The following is a 22,804-nucleotide window of genomic DNA, read 5'->3' as shown; positions in this document are numbered from 1 at the left end:
TGGGTTCTCTGCTATAGAAGAGGAAAGTTTTAGCACCAGAATATCTGTACAGCTGGTTTTGCAACCTAGCCTTTGTAAATAGCTCAATTATTCGCCTTCCCTCATTTTGAGGAACGCCATGTATTTTATTGCATGTACAAAATGTTTGTAAAGTTGTGTCTCTTGGCTGTTGCCAAAAAAAAAAAACCAAAACAACTACGCTGTATCAGTGTCAGATGTAGTTACCATGTATGCTCTTTACTGTCAAGTCACCTGATTTAGGTGCATGGGAAGGAAAATAAAGCAATAATTGACAACAGGTTTATGTTTTTCATATGATGAAAGTTGTGGAGATAGGAGCTTAGGGCATGTTATACTGTAAATCCCTAGTGCCACTGAGGATGTCCTTCTGTTTTCACTTAGCTTTTCTTGGAATTCGCTTTTTGACCTGCTGTCCACGGGATGGTTCCAGCCTACTCACACCCCTTATCCTGGACATCTAAACCTGTGTTCCAGGCAGACCCAAGTGAGAGTGACAAGGACCTGTTGAGCCAGTGTTCTTTTTGGATTTGGGTTTTGTTTAGACAGGATCTGGTCTTTCTATGTTGCCCACTCTGATCTCCACTTCCTGGATTCAAGAGCTCTTCCACCTCAGCTGAGGAGCTGGTACTACGAGCAGCACATTAATGTGCATGTCACTGAACCAGTTTCATTCCTCATTATAAGCCTTTTCCTGCAACCCAACTCCGTGAGTCTGCTCATTCCTATTGGCCACATTGTGTCACGGGCCTGTTAAGATTGTAAAGGAGGCCTTTAGTCTGGGTCTTGTGAATCAGAAAATCAAATCGGAAACCTTTGAAGAAAGAATGTGTTACTAGTGTGGGTCTCTGGGGCTGCTCTTTAAAGTACTGAGCTTTCTGGTCTTATATTTGCTAAAATTAAAGACAAGGAGAACAAACGGCAGTATTGGAAATCTGAGAGGATGTATTCACTACAAGAATTCTTTTTGTACTGTTAGCTGAGAAAAGAAAATGTATTATAACTGTTTCTTAGAGCTGAAGACTTTGTGAAGACTAAGCTGAAGACCTGTTCCATTGAGTTTTATAAACTTAAGTCCTGCTATACTTGCTCTCCTACCATCTTACAGTTTTTTGCAACATCAGTAATTGTTCATTATAGTGTACACAAATAGTTTTGTTTCTCTAGGCTTAAAAATGACTAGCAATGACAGATGAGCTTCACAGTGGAAAATGGGGGTGTGTGGAACAGAATTGAAGAATTTGATTGAAGGTGTCATGGAGGCAGTCCTATCCTTTACCCATTATTTTGTCTCCGTTAGAGCATCACCAACAGGTTTTTTTGGGGGGGGGTCTTTTGAGACAGGGTGTTCCTGTAGCCCTAGCTGGCCTAGAACTCGCTATGTAGACCAGGCTGGCCTTGAACTCAACAGAGATCCACCTGCCTCTGCCTCCAGAGTGCTGGGATTAAAGGTGTGTGCCATAGCACCCAGCACCAATAGGTTATTTTATTTTATTTATTTTTTATTTTATTTTATTAATTTTATTTATTTTTTTATTTTATTTTGTGAGACAGGGTTGCACTATGTGATGCTGGCTGGCCTGGAAATCAGAGAAGGTCTTTTTGTAGTCCCAGCTGACCTGGAACTTGCTTTGTAGACCAGGCTGACCTTGATCTCACAGAGCTCCACCTGCCACTGTTGGGTAAACAATTCTTTGAAATAGAATGATTTTTGGTGGATCAGCTATAACTAATAAATGTAAAAACTAATGATGGTATTAAGGTGAGTAACTTTGAAAAGAATAAAATTAGATTGCTCTTGCACACCTCAGGCTGATAATAGTGTTTTATATTTTGTCCACTTCAGAAAAATTTAGTTCAGGTTAAAGCTTGGCCATTATGCTCCATCTTTTAAAGTTTCCGAAAGGAAGGGGTTATAAAATATCAATCAAAGCAACCGAAAGAGAGACAAACACAGGGTAAAAATAATGAAATAGAAAATAAATGATAAAATAATGAAGTCAACAGTAGTTTCGCTTTGGAAAGGCTAATGAAAATTTTTTATTACAAAAAAATCTTTTAAAACTTAGAATACTCAATTTGTGTGGTTTATGGTGTAATTGTAGTTACAGGCATCATATTATGCCCAAAATTATTACAAAAGATGTAAATTATGTATCTCAATTGTTTTATTTTCCCAGGATAAAACTTGCTAGGGACTAATTTGTGAGTTTAGGGATCTTTAAAATTAGGTGAAAGTTTAACAAAATACGCTGAAAATATTTTGACTTTTCACTGAAGGCCAGTGAGTAAATACAGGAACTAGAAAGTGATCTATCCTAAGGCTTATGGATGTTTGCAAAACCCGCAGAAAGGCTATTCATCCAGAAATCAGTAGTTTATGTTAAATGTCTAAGATTTATTAGCTAATTTTAATTTTTTTAATGTGTTCTCTTTTAGTAGCATTAACAAACACTACATTTTCATGGTAGCATGCTTTTCTGGTTATTTTGGAGGGATGGGGTTTTGTTTGACCTGATGACATATTGACATAATGTTTCATTCAGTGGATAATATTGGACATGCTGAATACCCGAGTAGCCTACTGCTAGTACAGATATCCTTTGGAGTACAGAGAACCTTAAGGGTCCTGAAGTGAGTCTACCTGATGTTACTAACCATTTATGGCTTTAGAAACCAATTGACCACTGAACTTAATCCCTACTCCCTTCTGAGTGTGTGTGTGTGTGTGTGTGTGTGTGTGTGTGTGTGTGTGTGTTTCTGCTCAGAAGTAACAAATATGTGGCCTGTAAGTGAAGAAATACATAAGAATTTTAAAATAGAACCTCTAAAATTTAGTAAGAGAGTTTGACTCAGAATTTAAATGTGATGTGTCAGATTACTCTGTTGCATTAATTCTGCTACATAAAGAGTTTTCCTGCTTGTTTGTAGGTTTTTAGTAGAATGATAATAAGCAGTGAGTAGATAAAGAGCACAGACTTCAGTGTCTGAAGTACCTTGATTTGGTCCTGGGCTGCCACTTACTAGATGCTTGATTTTTAGCAAATTATTTAATTTGTTAAAGTGTGTCATCCCTCATGTGTAAAATGGGGAAGAATGCTGGAGAGATGGCTCAGCAGTTAAGAGCACTGGCTGTTCTTGCAGAAGATCTGGGTTCAGTTCCGAGCACCCACATGGTGGCTAAAACACATCTATAACTTCAGTTCCCGGGGATCCAATGTCATCTTCTGGCCTCCGCAGGCATGACATACAGATAGTGAACTAATATACATTCAAATTAAACACTCATACACTAAAAATAAAGTGGGTAAGAGAATTGGTTCCATTAGTGTTATGAGAGTTGAGATGACATAGACAGTGCTTTGTCTTGACGTAGCATACGTGCTTAATAAATTTTATTCTATTCTGGCTGGGAGAATATGTTTCTGTATAAAATTTAAGAGGGATATTAAAATGTATTTTTGTTATTTTTAAGGAAATTCGAAATGAGTCCCATGACTATCCTCATAGAGTGGCCAAGTTTCCAGAAAACAGAAATCGAAACAGATACAGAGATGTAAGCCCATGTAAGTACTGTGGGTTTATGTGCTGCATGTGTATGTTTTTTGGTTTGTTTTAGGAGACAAGATACAGTGGAAAAGAGGATTTGGGGTAGATTGATTAGTATAGCAATTTTAAAAACTATACATAATACATTTTAAAAATATTTTTTTAATTTTTTTTTTATTTTATGTGCATGAGTGTATTGCCTGCATGTATGTGAGTGCATCCGTGTCATGAAGTGCCGTGGAGGTCAGAAGAGGGCGTCGGATTCCCCTGGAACTGGAGTTAAGGATGGTTCGTAGCCACCTTGTGGCTGCTGGGAATCGAACCCAGGTCCTCTGCAAGAGCAGTCAGTGCTCTTAACTGCTGAGCCATCTCTCCAGCCCCCATAATACATTTTTTTCGTTTGTTTGAGACAGTCTCACTGTGTAGCCCAGGCTGTTCTGAAACTCACCATGTAGCCCAGGCTGACATTATAGTTGCAGCAATCCTCCTGCATCAACCTCTGGAATGTTGGGATTACAGGTGTCAGCCACTACACCTAACTCTGTGTGTGTGTGTGTGTGTGTGTGCGCGTGTAAGTGTGTGTAAGACTGAGGTTGACATCAGGTATCTTCCTTGATTGCTCCTCACTTCACATACTGAGGGTCTTTTGCTGATTGTAGAGGTCTCCATTTTAATTAGTCTGGCTAGCCAGCTTGCTCCCTGTCTCTGCTCCATGTGTGATAGGATTACAGTTGGGATGTTCTAGGGATAATCTGATCTCCATTCCTGACAGTTGCATAGCAAGAACGTTACCTACAGAGCCATCTCCCCATCCCTCTTTGGTTGCTGGGGAGATTTTGTTTTTTTTTTTCCTTTGGGTTTCTTTTTTGAGACAGGGTCTTATTATGTAGCCCTAGCTAGCCTGGAATTTGCTATGTTGGCCAGACTGGTCTGTATCTGCTTGCCTCTGCCTCATATGTGCTGGAATTGGTGTGTGTGTGCATATATACTTTTAAAATTGTCTATTTTTATTTTTAATTATGTATTTCTATGTGTGAGTATGTACATTTGAGTGCAGTGCTCATGAAAGGAAGGGGCATTGGATCCCCCCTGGAGTTGAAGTTAGAGGCTGTTGTGAGCTTGTGAGCTACCAGATGTGGGTCCTGGGAATGGAACCTGGGTCCTCTGCAGGAGCAGTGCACACTTTTAATCACTGAGCCATCTCTAGCCCCTTTTAAGGCATAATATAGTAGAAGGAAGAATAATTACTCATAGTCATTTCATCCATCAGAATACAGTTACCATTATTTTTGTGTATTTCCTATTAATTTCTTTCTTATTTTTAAACATTTATTTTACTGTTTATGTGTATGTGTATGTGCATGTGGATGCAGGTACCTTTGGAGGCTGGAAAAGAGTATGTCACATCCCCTGGAACTGGAGTTATAGGTGGCTATGAGCCACTGACATGGGTGCTGTGAACTGAACTCCGGTTCTCTGAAAGAGCAGCAAGTGGAGTCATCTCTCCAGCTTATACTTTATATTTCTTAAAGTAATTTTATTTTTTTAATTTAAATAGTTTTATTTTTTTATTTTATGTGTATGAGTGTATTGCCTGCATTGTAGGTAAGTGCAACCGTGTCGTGCAATGCCCGCTGAGGACAGAAGAGGCTGTCTGATCCCCTGGAACTGGAGTTACAGACAGTTGTTAGCTGCCATGTAGGTGCTGGGATTTGAATCTGGGTCTTCTGCAAGAACAACCAGTGTTCTTAACTGCTGAGCCATCTCTCCAGCCCCTTAATTTAATTTTAAATTTTTAAGTTTTGAGAATTTTTATACATGAGGATTGTTTTTGCATTATTTCCATCCTTTCTACTCCCCTACTAACTCCTCCCATTTCCCCCCACATTCCCTCTCAATTTTTTGTCCTCTTTATTAAATTGTTACATATACAAACATTCCATACGTTGATACACTCAAACACACACAAAATGCACTGAGTCTATTTAGTGTTGCTCATGTGTGCCTGTATTTAGGGCTCTCAGGTAGCTAGCTAGTCCCTGGAGAAAACTGATTCTCCCTCCTTCAGCATCCATTGATTGCTTGTAGCTCTTTATTTTGAGGTGAGGGCCCATGGAATTTACCCTATCCAAATTGGTGTGTCAGCTGGTTTTGTCATGCAGATCTTGTTGGACTGTTATACTATGAAGATTTCATGAGTGAATACAGCTTCCCTATTGTGTCTAGAATGTATTAACTAGCAGCAGGTGTCTTGTCTCTCTGGCTCTTACATTCTCTTTCAGCTCCTTCTTCCTCTATGTTCTCTCAGTCGTAGGTGAAGAGGTTGCATTGTGGATGTGTCAGTTAGGGCTGGGCACTTCATAGTCACTTACTCTCAGTGTTTGACCAGTTGTAGAACTTTGAAATATCTATCAGTTGCAAAAAAAAAAAAAAAAGAGCTGCTTTGGTGAATGGTGGAAAGTACACATGTTGGTAATTATAAGGATATAGTAAAAAATTACTTTGGTCTAGGAAAGTGACAGAGGTAGGTTCTCCTCTAGGGTCTGTGACCTCATCACTCGTGTACTTGGCTATGTTTGTAATACCATGCATGATTTCCCTTCTCTTGAGCCAGCCTGAAGTCCAATTAGACAGCTATTAATTGCCCCAGAGATCAAAATGCCACTACTGTACCAACAGTTTGCTGGTCTGGTCAGTGTTGTAGTTTGCAGACTTTACAGCTGGGTAGGATCATTGATTGGTTTTCTCCCTTGGCAGCTTACATAGTATCTTCTGATACTATGAGAGCTAGTCTTCAGGGAGACGCTTCCAGGTCACTTCCAGCTCAATTGCTCCAAGTCCTATACCGAAGTAATTTTAATCACTATATGTGTGTATATAATATCTTCATATTATTTCCTTCTTCTACTATTCCATGACCTTTGTAACTGTTCTTAAGATATTGATTGGTATAGTTTGTTTTGTTTTTTGCCTTTGTAAAAAAGACTTATTTTTATTTATGTGTAGGTATCATGTGTGTGTGAGTGTCCTTGGAGGCCAGAAGTGGGAATCAGATTCCCTAGAGTAGAGTTAGAAGTGGTTGTGAACTGTCCAACATGAGTGCTGAAATCCAAGCTGGGGTCCTCTGCAAGAACAGCCAGAGAAGCACTCTTTTTTTTTTCCCCCCAGTCTTTTTGAGACAGGGTCTCCCTGTAGCCCCAGCTGTCCTGCTGGCCTTGAGCTCACAGAGATCCGCCTGCCTCTGCCTCCCAAGTGCTGGGATTAAAGGCGTGCGCCACCATGCCTGGCCCTCCCAGTTAGTTTTTAAATGAAACATACCACCAATTCAAAAAGCAGTTTTTAAAGATCACATATTCTGGGGTCTGGAGAGATGGCTCGGTGGTTAAGAGCGCTGCTTGTTCTTGCAGAAGATCCAGGTTGGAATCCCAGCACCCACATGGTGGCTAACAGCTGTCCGTAACTCCAGTTCCAGGGGATCCAACATTGTCTTCTGTCCTCCCAGGTACTGCATGACATGGGTGCACTTACATACATGCAGGCAATACACTCAAACACATAAAATAAAAACAAATTAAAAAAAAAATAAGATCACATACTCAGGGCTGGAGAGATGGCTCAGCGGTTAAGAACACTGTTCTTGCAGAAGACCTGGTTTGAATCCCAGCACCCACATGGCAGCTAACAACTGTCCATAACTCCAGTTCCAGGGGGATCCAACAGCTTCTTCTATCCTCCATGGGCATTGCACGACACAGGTGCGCTTACTTACATGCAGGCAATACATGCATAAACATAAAATAAAAATATCAAAATATTTTTTTGGGAAAAAAAAAAGATCACATATTCTAGGCCAGGCATGGTGGCACATGCCTTAAATCTTGGTACAAAAGCAGAGGCAGGAAGATCTCTGTGTTGGAGGTGAACCTAGTCTATATAGCGTGGTCTACATAGTTAGACCGTGTCTCCAAAAAATATATATATATTTTTTTTTTTTTTAAAGAAAATAAGGCCAGGTGTGGTGGCACATGCATGCCCTTTATTCCCAGCAGTTTGGAGGCAAGAGGTGAAGAGTGTTTAGTCTGCTTGTATATAAATGCACCTGTGCCTACCATGCCCATGGAGGCCAGAAGAGGACATTGGATCCCCTGGAGTTGGAGTCCTCGATAGTAGTTAGCCACCATGTGGGTGCTGGAAACTGAACCTAGGTCCTCTGGAAGAGCAGCCAGTGCTCTTAACTGCTGAGTCATCTTTCCAGCCCCCACACAATTTTCTAAGTAGTTACACTATCAGGAGTTAAATGTGTTCATCATGAGGTTATTTTACTTTTTATTCTATTGATATAATTTACTTAGACATTAAATTAGACTGCCTTCCTACACTGACATATTGTTAGTAGGGACGTTACAGAAATCAAGTTGGACATCTTCTAGTTTATTTCTGCTCCTTTACCTTAGTTGACCAGGGTATGCTGCTTCTGGTTTGCTAATCATTCCTTTATAGACTAAATTACTCCATTTAAGGCAAAAGCTTGTGCAACTTTATAATCATTTTATTCCTTGGTTATAGGTGAGATATTTAGAGTCTGGATATACCACTGAAAATCCATGAATTACCAGGGGGAGGGAATTTTATTCTTGTATTCTTATATTAACAGAATGTTTTTCTTTATATTGACCACGTTTCCATGACGTGTATTGATCATGTTGGTTAAATCAAATGAGAAGCACTCTCTTAAAATATTTCATCTCCAGAGCTTTAGAGATGGCTCAGTGGTTAAGAACACTGACTGTTCTTGCAGAAGACCCGGGTTCAAATCCTAGCACCCACATGGCAGCTAACAACTGTCCATAACTCCAGTTCCAGGGAATCCAACAGCCTCTTCTGTCCTCTGTGGGCATTACACAACACAGGTGCACTTACCTACATGTAGGCAATACACACACATAAAATAAAAATAGGAAATAAAATATTTTTTAAAAAATTTCATCTTCATTATAGATTACTTTGAGAAAAATACTCAGCCGGATGTGGTGGTGCACACTTTTAATCACAGCGCTCAGGAGGCAGAGGCAGGTGAATCTCTGTGAGTTCCAGGCTAGCCAGGGCTATAGGGAGACCCTGTCTCAAAAAGATCCCCCCCCCAAAAAAAAGAAAAGAAAAAAATACTCTTCTCTTAGCTGCTTTTTTTTTTTTCTTACCAGTTGGAATTGTTTGTAAAGATAAGTTAGTCATAGGAGAGTTTTTTCACACTACAGTTGAAGTTATAGCAGGTTTCCTCTGAAGCCTGTGGGCTCACAATGGCAAGAGTGAAGGTGTATGTTCAGGGAATAAAGATTTGGGCAGTAATTGTCACACTTAGGTGTCCTGTTACCTCCTGGTTGAGAATCACTGAGCAAAAGAGTAGCTCTTTAATTAAGTTTTAAAGGCAATATTTCTAGCAGTCTCATCCTTGTCCACTTTCCTTCGATGGTGACAAGCTGCAGACCTTCAGAACAGTGTCAGAATTGGCTTGATACAGTCCACCCACGTTCCTGATTAGTGTTCCACAGGCACTTATTTGTGGCATGTGTAATATTTATTGGATGTGGATTCTTGTTTTTACTGTCACAGTTTGGATAGACTATTGGGACAGTTTATCCATTCTACCCTTCTTTGATCACAGCTTCCTTGCTTTTGTCCTCATTCCCTAACCCTGGTGTTATCATTAATTTTTTTTGCCTGTTATCTTTGAGGCAGGGTCTTGCAGTTTAGCCTAGGGAGGACTTAACTTGGGTTCCTTACAAGTGCTGGAACTACAGGTGTACACCCACAGGAGGGCTTTAATTTTTATGTATTTCCATAATTGCAGTCCTTGTCTATGTTAAAACATATTGAGTCCTTTTATTAGTTTTAGCAAACTGATTTAAATGAAGAAATTTTCAAAGTTGGTATTTGTACCTTCTGTAAGACACTTGTTGCTTAAATTATTGCAAATTGCTTAAATTATACATATGTGATTTGTCTGTTAATGTTTACACATATATCTCTATCTGATTGGTTGTTGAACATCTGTACTTGAAGGCTGCAAGGAAACCTGTTTAAAATGTGCTTGTTGCTGGGCGTGGTGGTGCACGCCTTTAATCCCAGCACTTGGGAGGCAGAGGCAGGCGGATCTCTGTGAGTTCAAGGCCAGCCTGGTCTCCATAGTGAATGCAGGCCAGCTGGGGCTACAGGGAGACCCTGTCTCAAAAAGACCAAAAAAAAAAAAAAAGTGCTTGTCAAGGGCCGAGATACAACACAGTGGTAGAGCTGGGTGGAAAAAAGTGCTTGTCAGCCCTCTTTCTGCCTTCATTCACAAGATCTTCCTATGTACCTTCTCAGTGGAAAGTAATGGTTAGCCTTATGAGGGCCTTACTTTAGGAATACACATCACTTGCTCAAGGAAGATGCTGCTTTGTATTTTTTTCTGGCCCTGTGCTTCCCTTCCTGCCAGCACTTCAGTGTTCTTCATTGCTGCATTGTTGTGGGAGAAACCCTTGGGTGCTCTCCCTCTTTGCCTTGATCTGAGCCTAGACCCCTCATGAGTAAATCATCTCTTGGTCTCAGGTGGAGGATGCTCATCATTCTTGCTTCCTGTAACACAGAGTTTCCTAGTCTCAGCCAGGACTTCTCAGCCTGAAAATAAAATAACCTCTACAAAGACTCATCCTGTCCCTCTACAGCTCTCTCCTTTCCTGACTTCATAGTTACTTGTACCATCTTTGTTGTCACCCCTTCTTCTCCTCACTGCCATCTTTATTCATTCTGTGTGACCTCACAACTCTGGGTAAATATCATAAAATATTAGTCTTAGAATTCCTAGACCTCTTCAGTTTTCACTACTTTGATCTTCAGTAATCTTTGTCCGGGAAAAAAAGAAGGGTGTGAGCAACAGATTGTTTTGAGACATGGGCTGGCTGTAACCCATGCTGTTCTCCAGCTTGTTTATCTCCTGCCTCAGCCTCCTAAGTGCTAGGGTTACAGGCCTGTGCCACCATGCCCAGCTTTCAACCTTGAGATCATAAACTCTGCTGCCTTGAAGGTTACTTTCTGAGTGACAGCACTCTCTTTTACTTCTTTGTCCTCTTTCATTTTACCAAGGTCTTTAGTTCTTTGACTTCATTTACTAAAATGTTGCCATATCTTTCCCTAACCAATTACTTCATAAATACCTAGTTGCTGTATCTTTAAAAAAGATCTCTTTTGGAGCCAGGCGTGGTGGTGCATGCCTTTAATCCCAGCACTCGGGAGGCAGATCTCTGTGAGTTTGAGGCCATCCTGGTCTACACAGTGAGTTCCAGAACAGCTGGGGCTACGGGGAGACCCTGCTTCAAAAAGACCAAAAAAAGAAAAAAAAAAATCTCTTTTGACCTTGAATTCTCCAACTTGTAAAGCCCCTATTTTGTTTTTTTAACCTTTGGGATAATGAGTATGCTTTTACTGTGCTCCATGTCAGCTGACTTAGTGTTGTTTTTCTGCCTCCCTTCTTGCCCTCATTAATTCCTTTCCCTTAAACATACCCACCTTGTCAGTGTCTGAAGAACAGAGAAAAAAAGTTTATAATCAAGCTAACACTGCAGTTTATGTTCTATGACCTGGAAACTAACCTCCATTTGTACACATCCTGTCCTGAAGTCCCAGGAGTAGAGCCTTTACTGCAACACTCCTAGGCTAGTCCTTTGCACCTCATTTCTTCCTCCTCACGGATCTTACCGTGTTGGCACCATTCTTCTCTTCAACTTCTTTCCCTCCACTTTCTCCTTTATTTATTACATAAATGCACTAATGTTTGCCTTTGCATCCATTCCCATCCCTGCTTTACTGCCTACATGGATATCTACACGTACACACCAGGTTTAAAAAGATATATTCTCCTCTTTGTCTTTGCCCAACCTACCCACTCAGACTTTTGGGGGGAATTTTGTTGTTTTTTGGTTTTGGAGGGGAAGGGAATTTGAGACAGGTTCTCCTTGTTAGCCCCTGCTGGCTTGGAACCCCGTGTGTAGACCAGGCTGGCCTCGGATCAGAGATCCACCTGCCTCTGGCTCCCACTGAAATGATTGAAGTGGGAGCTTTCAATTTAGCTTTCAAACTTTCAAATGCAATGAAAGAGTGTCCATTGGTTTCTTCTCTTACCCTTCTGTGTCTTGTAAGATCATTGACTATCTTCCTTCTCAAACACTTTTTTCCCGTTAGGTCTGTTCACCCACTTTTATGGTTTCTTTCTTTCTCAGTTTGTCTTTCTTTTTTGTAGGGATCTTTTTCTTTCTTCTGTCCTTCTCACTCTAGCACTTGTATGAATGAATGAGCTCATCGTCTAGGGGTTCACTTACCATCTGTATGTTTATGACTCTAAATCTTAACTGCAGTCCAGGTTTTAGCTACAAATTTATGCAAGTTGTCTACCTCAGATTGAGTTTGTCTAGACAGTGTGCTGGTAGTCTTCCTTAACACAGTCCAGTGGTGCATTGTTCTCCATGTTGCTTTACTCCTCCTATTCATAACTGGTACCACAATTTACATATTTTCAAAAACTGGAAACAGACTCCTTATTCATCTCCCACATCTAATTAGTAATTAAATAGTTGTAATTCTTGTTTCTGTGTTTTCAAATGTTTTCTTCTGCGTATGTACTAGCTTGGTTCAGCCTTTTATGCCTTTTTTTTGTAAGTTATTGCAGTAACTTCTACAGTGATCTCTATATTTCCATTCTTTTCTTGCTTTAATTCATTTTCACGGTATCCAAGTTGTTTTCTAGAGCCTCTAGTTATAATTGTCATTCCAGGGCTTTTGGAGATTTGCCCTTTATATACCTCTCCAAAATTTTTTTTTTTCTAGCTGGTTTCCTACAAATTATTGTTTTAGTAAAACTGAATTAACCTGGCGTGCTCCCAGTTTGACTCGTCTTTAAAATAGCAGCATCTTCGTATATGTCATTCCCTTTTAAAAATATCCTTCCTCTCCTCTGATTCCTTTCAGTGGCAGTCCTCTTCCTGAAAATACTGACTTATTAACCACTTCCTCTGAATGGTCTTCTCATCCTGTAGAGAGACTTGTGGCCATGGTGTTTTCGTATATGGTAGAAATTCAACAGTTGTTGGTTTGATTCAGAAAGCGTTTGTTCAAAATCAGCTTTATGTATGCCCCCTGAGAACATATACTCCCCACCCTCTGGTAATGTGCAGTACAGTGAGGCAGAGATTTGTGTTTCGGATAGCGTGAGATACACCAGTGTGGCTGAGCTCAGGTCTGCCTTGGGAGTCAGGGCTGGCTCTTGAGAATGAATGGTAGCTTACTCATCAAACAAAGGGTGCTGGAAAAAGAATTTTCAAAGAAAATTCAAGGTCCCACTCTTCTTTTTCTAGATTTGGATTCAGCAGACCTCAAAGTTGATATGCTTTTAAGCATAGACTTACATGATTCTTTTTTTTAAAATATTTTATTTATTATTATTTTTATTTTATGTGTATGCGTGTATTGCTTGCTTGTAGGTAAGTGCACCCATATTGTGCAATGCCCGTGGAGGTCAGAAGAGGCTGTTGGATCCACTTGAACTGAAGTTACAGACAGTTGTTAGCTGCCATGTGGGTGCTGGGATTTGAACCTGGGTCTTCTACAAGAACAACCAGTGTTCTTAATCGCTGAGCCATCTCTCCAGCCCACTTATGTGATTGTTATACCCCCACTACCCCCATCATTTGGGCACTAACGCTTAAACCAGTGTAACCAGATTGGCAAATCAAAATACAAGATCATAAATGATCTTGTCTTGATTCCTGCGATGTCTCAATTGCCTCAGTTAACTAACTGTGAAATAGTGTAGAAGAGATGAGCGAGAACTTTGTTGAAAAGACAGAAATAGATCACTTTGGGAACTTTTTATGGTATTGGAGATTACTGTCAGATTTTGAAATCTTCATTATTTGGTATACAGGTAGAAACCTCAGTTGACTATGCAGTATAAAAGGGAGCATCAGGCCTGGCGTGGTGGCTCATACCTTTGATCCCTGCTCTCGGAAGGCAGAGGCACGTGGCTCTCTGAGTTCAAGGGCAGGTGGGGCTACAGACCCTGTCTCAAAAAAAAAAAAAAGGAAGCAGCATCAGTTCTTCCACGTACTGTCATCTCTTTTCATGGGCCATGAAATTATGTTTATGCATGTTTGTGTAGTTTTAAAACATATACGCTTTTTTTTTTTTTTTTTTGTCTCTCTGGAGCCCCAGCTGTCCTGGAACTCACTATGTAGACCAGACTGGCCTCGAACTCACAGAGATCCGCCTGCCTCTGCCTCCCAAGTGCTGGGACTAAAGGCATGTGCCACCACACCTGGCTTCCTTTTCTTTTTTTAAAAAAAAATTTTATTTTATGTGTGTAAGTGTACTGCCTGCATGTATATAAGTACACCCGTGTCATGCAGTGCCCATGGCGGTCAGAAGAGGGCATTGGATTCCCCTGGAACTGGAGATTTGGACCCTTGATAGCTGCCATGTAGGTGCTGGGAACCAAACCCAGATCCTCTGTAAGAGCAGCCAGTGCTTCTAACAGCTGAGCCACCTGTCTAGCTCCTCCTTTTTTTTTTTTTTTTAAATTTCAGCAGCCTACCAAATATAGGATGTAATTGCAAGTATGTGGCTGTAGAAGAACCCAGTACTAAAGTAAAAGCTGGGCGTGATTGTTTTGCTTAATATAAACATCTATACTGAATTTGAGATTGGGTATCATCTTGGTCAGGTGGGCCAAGAGTTGACTGAGGCTGGGATGATTTTGAACTTCTAATTCTCCTGTTGGGATGGCAGGCCTGTATACCCCAACCCTGGGTTGGGAGGGTTTGGGGAATGAAACTTGGGTACTTTGGTGTGCTAGGCCAACACTCTACTCATCGAGCTATAATCCAAAGCAAGCATCTGAACTCTCGGTCAGAGTAGTGAGGCTGCCTCATCCTTGATGCCACAGTTAGATCATATTTCCTCATAATTAGTACATGGAATTAGGGTGCCATTATTGAACACAATGGCAAGGAGCCTCTTTAACTTGAGCCTTCCCCAGTTCTCTACAGTTCGAATCTGGTCAGAACGATGATTGGAATTTCTTAAAGGTCTATTAACAGTGAACTATTCTGTATAATTCCCTTGGGTCCTAAGCTATTCCATCTCACAGCCAAGAAAACAGACCCCGAAATTCTACTGACTTGGCTGTTATTTCTGATGTCTAAATCAGCAGGGCACTAATAATGTATCTCAGAAACTAGGTTACTCTTTTTCTCCTTTACTTGATTAGTATCTCTTTGTAGTCTCACTGCCATTGCTAAAGGGTTCAGGCCTTATCACCTCTAGATTAAACACACAGTGAATTACTGTGTGAAATTGTCTTCCTCATTTCTGTCTATCCTCTATGCTACTGGGAATTATTTCTTGAAAATCAGATGTGCTCATACTAGTCCTTTAAAGAACACCATCAAGGTCCTGTTCGTTGCCTGTTTTATAGCATAACCCACATGCCCTTTATAGTGTGCCCTAAACATGTTTGAGGACCTCTCATCTGCCTACCAGCTCCTGAGCCCTTATTAATTTTCCATTCCTTCATGATACATCATTTTCTTCTATTCTTCAGTCTGGATCATCCTTTTGGAATTTTTCCCTTTCCTTCCTCGCCTAGTTAGCATAAGCCTGCTTGTCTTCCCTGGTTTACTGAGGCATCAGCTGGGCCAGCTTTTCCCACAGTATTTAATGCAATAAAGTATAGTGCTTAGAATTTCTACTTAATAATTTTTTTTCCTGATTTAAAAAGCTTTAAGGAAATAATGCCTTGTCTATGTTCCTGTTGACTGTCTATTAAAATACGCTAACATGACTGAAAAATGTACATGAATGCTAAAAATATTAAATGTAAAGAGCGGAACCAAGTGTGGTAGCACAAAATTGTAATCTCTTTACTCTAGAGGTGGAGGCAGAAGTTCAAGACCAGCCTGGGACAGCACATAACATGACACTGTCCTAAAAGATTATACACACATCCGTATGCAGAGCACAGATCATGCACAAGGTTCCATCACGGAGGCTGTCTTGAGAGGTTAAGTTGAGGCAGCATTTTCAAGGAAGGGGAATTAATATAAGCCGTGAGCATCGAATTTGAGGTCATGAACAGTGTAAAAAGTGATGCCAGGAAAAGTGTAGGGTGTATGGAAAGAATGGTAAAGACATCCACTTGGTTGTACGAAAAGAAGCAGTGTCATGTAAGAAATATGTAGTCTCTTACATTTCACAATACCTAGGTTCAAATCCCCTTAGTCTCAAAAAACAGATGGTGCAACTGCTCAGTGTCCACAAAATGAGGATGATATCTACTTCATTAAGTTGTGAGAATTGAGGTGGTTAACGTAGTATAATAGAGTCATACAGTGCCTCACATATCATCAACATAAAATATAGTGTTCCATAGTAGTTCTAGTTGATTATATGATCAGTGAGAAGCTAGTCAGCAAATAGAGGGGTTTTTTTTTGTACTGTAAACAGTTGAAATGTTAGTACTCTTTTTTTTTTTTTAATTGATGTAGAGTGTTTTGCCTGCATGTAAGTGTACCTATGTATGCAATACCCAAGGAGGTCAGAAGAAGGTGACATCTCCTGGAACTGGAGTTACAGACTGTTAGCTGTCATGTGGGTGATGGGAACTGAACTTGAGTTTGCGGCAAGAGCAGCCAGTGCTCTTAATTGCTGAGCCATCTCTCCAGCCCCAGTACTTTTCATACAATTACATTAATTTTATTTATGGAGGGAGGCGGCATGCATGTACTATAACATGCATGTGCAGGTCAGAGAACAGCTTGTAGGAATGGGTTCTTTCCTACCATGTGGATCCTCAGGATTGAACTCATGTCATCATGCTTGGCAGCAATTGCCTTAACCTATTGAGCCATCTCAGCAGCCTGATATGTAAGTACTTTGAAGTATACTAAAATTTGTATTTTTTTATATTAAAATAGTGACTTGGATTTTAGTTCTAGCTTTGTTTTGGGCTCATTTCTCATGAAAGAAAATTCACATTAATATTGTGATGGTTTACTTTTAGAGTTGAATGATGTTGATCTATCCATAAAATGCTTTGAGTTCTTATCAGGGAAGTACGACATAAGTATTTGAAAGCATTGTTTACTTGTGGTTGAGAATAGGAAATCCAAGGAGAAAAAAGTTAGCTGTAAATGCTGTACTAATAGAATTGGTCTTCTCTTTGTGCAATTTGTAAGTTCATTATTGGTTTCTGCTATGATAAGCTTCTCCGTTATGTTTGACAAGTAAAATTCCTATAGGAGAGGCCTTTACAATAATGATAAATTGGGTGAGACTTAAAGGGCTTTTTTGGTTTTTAGTTTATTAGGAGTGTTGAAAGAGGAAGCTTCTCTGTATTGTCAGCTCAGGCCACAAACAGAGCAAGTCATTTCTTGAGAGATGAAACCATTTCTCAGAAAACACTGTTAGTGGGTGGGAGGCAGAGACTTCATTAGAAGTTGGCTGACTTAACGTTTATCCAGTTTATAAGTTAAACCTCTGTTAGACATTGAATTTCTTCACTCAGTGACAAGAATTAAGAACAGATAGTAACCTACAGGGGAAAAAATAGTCATAGTGCTGCTAGTGGTTCTATTAGATACTGACAAGATTTCCTAGGGAAGTGTGGTTTCATTGCCTTTTGTGGTATTTCATACAATATAGTTAGTACTATCTTCCTTTCTTTCCCTTTACTGCATCCTTTAAAAGATAGGTCAGAGAAATAACCATAGCCATAGAATGTTGGTCAAGTACTGTAGACTTTGGGAGTCAAGAGTGTAGAACTCTTGTCATTTTGATCATCTCACTTTAGAGATTTCTGAGCAGAATAAACTATGGACAAAGACAGCATTTAACTTTCTGCTTTTTTCTAATTGAGAAGTCAAAGGTTTCCTTTGAAATAAATAGTTCAGGGTCTGGAAAGATGACTGAGCGGTTAAAATGCTTCTCTTTGAGAAGGACCAAGTTCAGTTGCTGGGAAAGCACTCACTTCTGGTGGCTTACAACTTCCCTGTAACTTCAGCTCCAGGAATCTGACTCCCTCTTCTGGCCTCCACAGGCACACATATACACATAAATAGAGAAATAAAAATAAACTTAAAAAATTTTTTAATGACCAGTTTACAAGTTTGGGGATGACTTACAGTAATGGGAAAGGAGGTGTTTGACACTGCTGATTGTCAGGGAATCTGCATCTACTCTCACTGATTATTCAAACTGATCATATGTTAAGTGATCACTAGTAGGTGAAGAGGCAGGGTCCTTTATCTTTGCTGAGTATTGTACGTTGTAAAGTCACAGTTTCTCATAAGAAGGCTTTCATAGTTTCACTTCCTGAAATGTACATATGTACGATCTTTTTAGATGTTTTAAGGTGATGTGTTTCAGTTAACACCAGACACTGCCTATATTTTTCTTTAGATTCTTCTTCTGAATCAAAAGGTGTATATATGCTTTTAATTTTTTTCATTAAAAAATTTTTTTAAAAATTTTATGTATATGAATGTTTTGTCTGCATGTAAGTATACCACATGCACACAATCCCTGCAGAGGTTAGAAGAGGACATCTGATCCCCCTGGAATTGGAGTTACAATTGTTAGCCTCCGTGTGGGTGCTGGGAACTAAACCTGGGTCCTTTACAAGAGCACTTAACCACTGAGCCATCTCTCCAGCCCTGCTTTTTTTTTTTTTTTTTAAAGGTTGAGAGTTTTATAGATTTGAAGATTTCATATGGTGAATTTTTATTATATTCACACTTCCTTTCTCCACCCTCACCCTACCATCCCTGACTTTGTGTTTGTAAGTGAAAAACCCCATCCATCTTACACAACACATCTGAGCTGGATGCCAGAGAAGTCACGTCTCATTAGAGTGTCAGTGATCTATAATTCTTAAACTCAGTTGTGCCAAAGTAAGGGCTGACTCCCTTTCCTTTGTACATGATTTTGGGTTAGGATACACCTGGTTTCTTGGAAAGGAAAGGGATTTTCACTCTGAATTTCTATTTCTCTTAAACACTGCTTAGGAATGTCAACTAGGGATTTCTCTTTTTCTCAGTGATCCGAAGCTGTTGGTTTTCTTCTTCGAAGTTAGTTGTTCACAGCCCTTTCTTGCAGGTTACACTTCCACTTTGTCCAGCCCTTCTTTTATTGATTTGTTCCTCCCTCACCCTCCCCTTCTCCCTCTCCCTCTCCCCCTCACCCTCAATTTTTACACAGTCTCATACTGTAGTTCTAGCTGGCCTCACTTTGTAGACCAGGTGATCCTGGACTCAGAGAGATCCATCTGCCTCCCAAGTGCTGGGATTAAAGGCTAGTGCCACTATGCTCTGCTTGAAGTAAATCTTAATAAAGAGCTAAAATAGTGATTATAGCTATGTATCTGACAGTTTGATAAGAAAATACAAGTTCAGCCACCAACTGTAACTAATTTTAAAGAGATGTAGAGTTTTCTTAAATTGTATTTTTTATGGTCATCTAACAAAATTTTAAAACTTACTTTTTAAGCCCTAGTAAATGTTCAGTATCCCTTTACTTTTACTAACTAGGTAAATTATTGTTAGACAAAGAAGCAGAGCCCTGTGTATATACAGGACTTTTTGGTGGCTTTCAGATAGTATCCATTGACCCACTGTGCTTTTAGTGTTTGTGTGTGATTATTGTGTTTCTAAAGTTTGGGGGGGGGTACCATGTAGTGTAGATGTTAAAGACTGAAGGCAAATAACTGAATTCCAAGAGTAGGAAATCTTTTCAAATACTGTTAAACTGCTTAAAGTCTTTTTCCAAGTGTATCTGCTTGGCTCTGCCAGGATCTGGGAAGGCATTATGCAGGATAAGCGGAATTCCCAGCACCCTGTGGAGCCTAACCTTCTGGGTTGCATGCTGGCCAAAAGGCTGTATTCAGTTGTGCAATAATATGTGAGTAGCCTTTTGGTTTGTAGTCTTTCTGTGATTGCAACATGAATAAATGCATTCCTTTGACAAGATATTTTAGTGGAATCTGGATTTGGGCAGTTGTGATACTTTCTAAAAGCATGCATTCTTATTTTATTCTTATTTTGTTAATAAGGTAGCTATCTGTCTACCATTTTGTATAATATAACAGTTAAAGAGTGATTAAACTGTTTTAAAAAAAGTGCTTGCTGACATCATCTTTCCCAGAACACTAGTATATGTGATTTACTATAACAAGAGCTTTGTTTTTCCTATTGACAAATGACATGTAATATTTACAGAGGCCTTGGATTCAGTCCAGCAGAAACATCATGGATAAACTGATGTGTGAAACTAAAGCCTCTTAACATTTTTATTTTCATAAGGAGATAATAGGATACAGAGGGGGTTTTTTAGTTTGAAAGTGGCCCCAACCTGTAATACTAGCACTTGGGAGTTAGAAGCAGAAGAATCAGTTCAGATTCTCAGCTACATATCCAGTTAGGACCAATCTACATGAGACACTATCTTTTTTCTTTTCTTTCTTTTTTTTTTTTAAAGATAAGAGTCTCCCTGTAACCCCAGCCGGCCTGGAACTCACTACTGTGTAGACCAGGCTGGCCTTGAACTCACAGAGATCCGCCTGCCTCTGCCTCTGCCTCCCAAGTGCTGGCATCAAAGGCATGTGCCACCACACCCAGCTTTTTTTTGATGTGGATATTTAGGGTAGATTTCCTTGAGAAAAATAGGGTATAATAGAATGTATTCTCTGAAGTTTGTTAGTTTTATGCTTGTGATGTTTTTTATGTTTAGGAATCTGAATTAAAGTTAATCTTGGTGATGAATGCCTAAGTGTTTCTTATGTTTTTTTTTTCTTCCTTTCTCATCTAAATGACACAAAGTTAGGTTTTGCATTTCAGATACTTAAATTAGTATGAATTCTAAATCTGCGAGCTTTATTTTATACGTGTTTTGCCTGCATATGTGTAAACACACCACATGTGTGCAGTGCTCACAGAGACCACAAGAGGGCATAGGATACCCTAGAACTGGAGTTACAGACAGTTATTAGTCCTCATGTTGGGTGCTGGGAAGGAAACCCAGGTCCTCTGCAAGAGTAGCCAGTGCTCTTAACCTCTGAGCCATCTCTCTAGCCTCTCTTAACCTCTGAGCCATCTCTCTAGCCTCTCTTAACCTCTGAGCCATCTCTGTAGCCCCTCTTAACCTCTGAGCCATCTCTCTAGCCCCTGAGGGTTTTTTAGTTTTTTGTTTTTTTTACTTTATGTGTATGCGTGTATTGCCTGCATTTTGGTAAGTGCGCCCATGTCTTGCAGTGCCCGCGGAGGACAGAAGAGGATCCCCTGGAACTGGAGTTATGAACAGTTGTTAGCTGCCATGTGGGTGCTGGGATTCGAACCCAGGTCTTCTGTAAGAACAGCCGGTATTCTTGACCACTGAGCCATCTCTCCGCCCTCTTATTTTTCAAATGTACATAACCTGGCCAGGCGTGGTGGTGCACACCTTTAATCCCAGCATTTGGGAGGCAGAGGCAGGCGGATCTCTTGTGAGTTCAAGGCCAGCCTGGTCTACATAGTGAGTTCCAGGACAGCTGGGCAGCTGGGGCTACAGAGAGAGCCTGTCTCACACACACACACACACACACACACACACAAAGGTGTATAACCTATTAATGCAGTCTTAAGTAATGAAGTTTTTTTTTGTGATCTTTAAAAGAATTTAATGTTCTAAATACAGGGGCCAAGTGGGGTGGTGCATGCCTTTAATCTTAGTACTTGGGAGGCAGAGGTAGAAGGATCTCCATGAGATAGAGACCATTCTAGTCTACATAGTTCTAGGCCAGCTGGGGCTACAGAGAAACCTTGTCCCAAAACAAAAACGAAACAAAATTTAAATATAGTTGGACACATACCTACCAAGAAATGAAGGAAATGGAATCTAGTCTCATCTGGTTGGGGTCAATTATCTTTTTGCACATGGACAGTTCAGTTCCTAGGCACTGATAATGGAAATGATCTTTTATTTCTAGGAAGCTAAGTAGCTTTATTCATTGTATTGTGTTCCACACTGGTCAGTTTTTCAGGCTGTTGTAACTGATAAAGTACAAACAGAAGCACTTCTTTCCAAGACCTCTATGCCAAAGTTATGTTTTGACTCCTTATGAAAAATAGGAGCCAGATGTAGTGGTTAATCCCAGCACTTGGGGGAGGCTGAGGCAGATGAATCTCTGTGACATTGAGGCTAGCATGGTCTACATAGGGAGTTCCAGGCTAGCTAGGGCTCAGAGAACCCTGTCACAAAGAACCCCATACACACAATATTTTTTAAATAGGGAGTAATTTAGGGTTTGTTTCAACTCAACTCTTCTATGGTACTAATTTATTTTTTCTCCTATATCTGTAAATACCTTAGGACATTAACATTAAGCAAAAAGGAATGATAAAGTTGAAATGACAGTTAAAATTTATCATTCTCTGTTTTCAGATGATCACAGTCGTGTTAAACTGCAGAATACTGAAAATGATTATATTAATGCCAGCTTAGTTGACATAGAAGAGGCACAAAGAAGTTACATCTTAACACAGGCAAGTAGTGTGGTACTGAGCAGATGCCTGAAAAATGGAGTTTTGTGACTGTTGTTATGCTTAAAAACATAGCTTAAAATATACGTTGACTTTTGCAAACAACATGCTATCAATTTTTTCTGGTTATGAAATGAATTGTAAGTACTATAGTTTTGAGGCTTTGAGAAAAAATATGTGGTTAAAAGTAAAGTTGTTTTTATTGTTCATATGTTCTGTAAAGGAAATTCTTCTGAAATGGCTTGGTACACTTCTCCTAAGGCAGGTTAGCTTCCTTGCACTGTTTGGAACAGGAAGCCTTTGTTACTGCTTTCTTAGTGACTTGAATTGCTCATCCTCTAACTCGTGATGCATGGGGCCTCCCTTAAAAGCTCTATCCTTCTATATCCTTTCAGATATATTTTCAGCCAGTGCAGCTGTGCTGTGGATAGGGTCTGACTATCTGCAGGGCCTAGTAAGGTCACAGACACCAGTTGCCCAAGGGGACAGGCCAAAGCCCCTACTGGATGATTGTCTTTGACATTCTGCCCTGAAGGCTCTGTGCACACCAGCAGCCCCCCCCCCCCCCCGGGTGTATCATAATTTCTTCTCATTTTGAGGTCTTATTTTGTTTTTCTAAAAAAAATATAAAGAGATTAGTAAAC

General features: G+C 40.0%; 1 protein-coding gene across 1 annotated transcript in view; it reads left to right on the top strand.

The window, feature by feature from the left end:
- Ptpn2 (protein tyrosine phosphatase non-receptor type 2) overlaps positions 1-22,804 on the top strand; it is a 52,547-nt gene that overhangs the window by 22,301 nt on the left and 7,442 nt on the right. The window contains exons 2-3 of the mRNA XM_008842630.2: positions 3,494-3,584; positions 22,063-22,163. Of these exons, the coding sequence (XP_008840852.1) occupies positions 3,494-3,584; positions 22,063-22,163 (192 nt within the window). The remainder of the gene's footprint in view (positions 1-3,493; positions 3,585-22,062; positions 22,164-22,804) is intronic.

This window comes from Nannospalax galili, unplaced genomic scaffold (genome assembly GCF_000622305.1).
Source record: "Nannospalax galili isolate Female #2095 unplaced genomic scaffold, S.galili_v1.0 scaffold700, whole genome shotgun sequence".
NCBI lineage: Eukaryota > Metazoa > Chordata > Mammalia > Rodentia > Spalacidae > Nannospalax > Nannospalax galili.
This window is presented reverse-complemented; position numbering and strand designations above follow the sequence as displayed.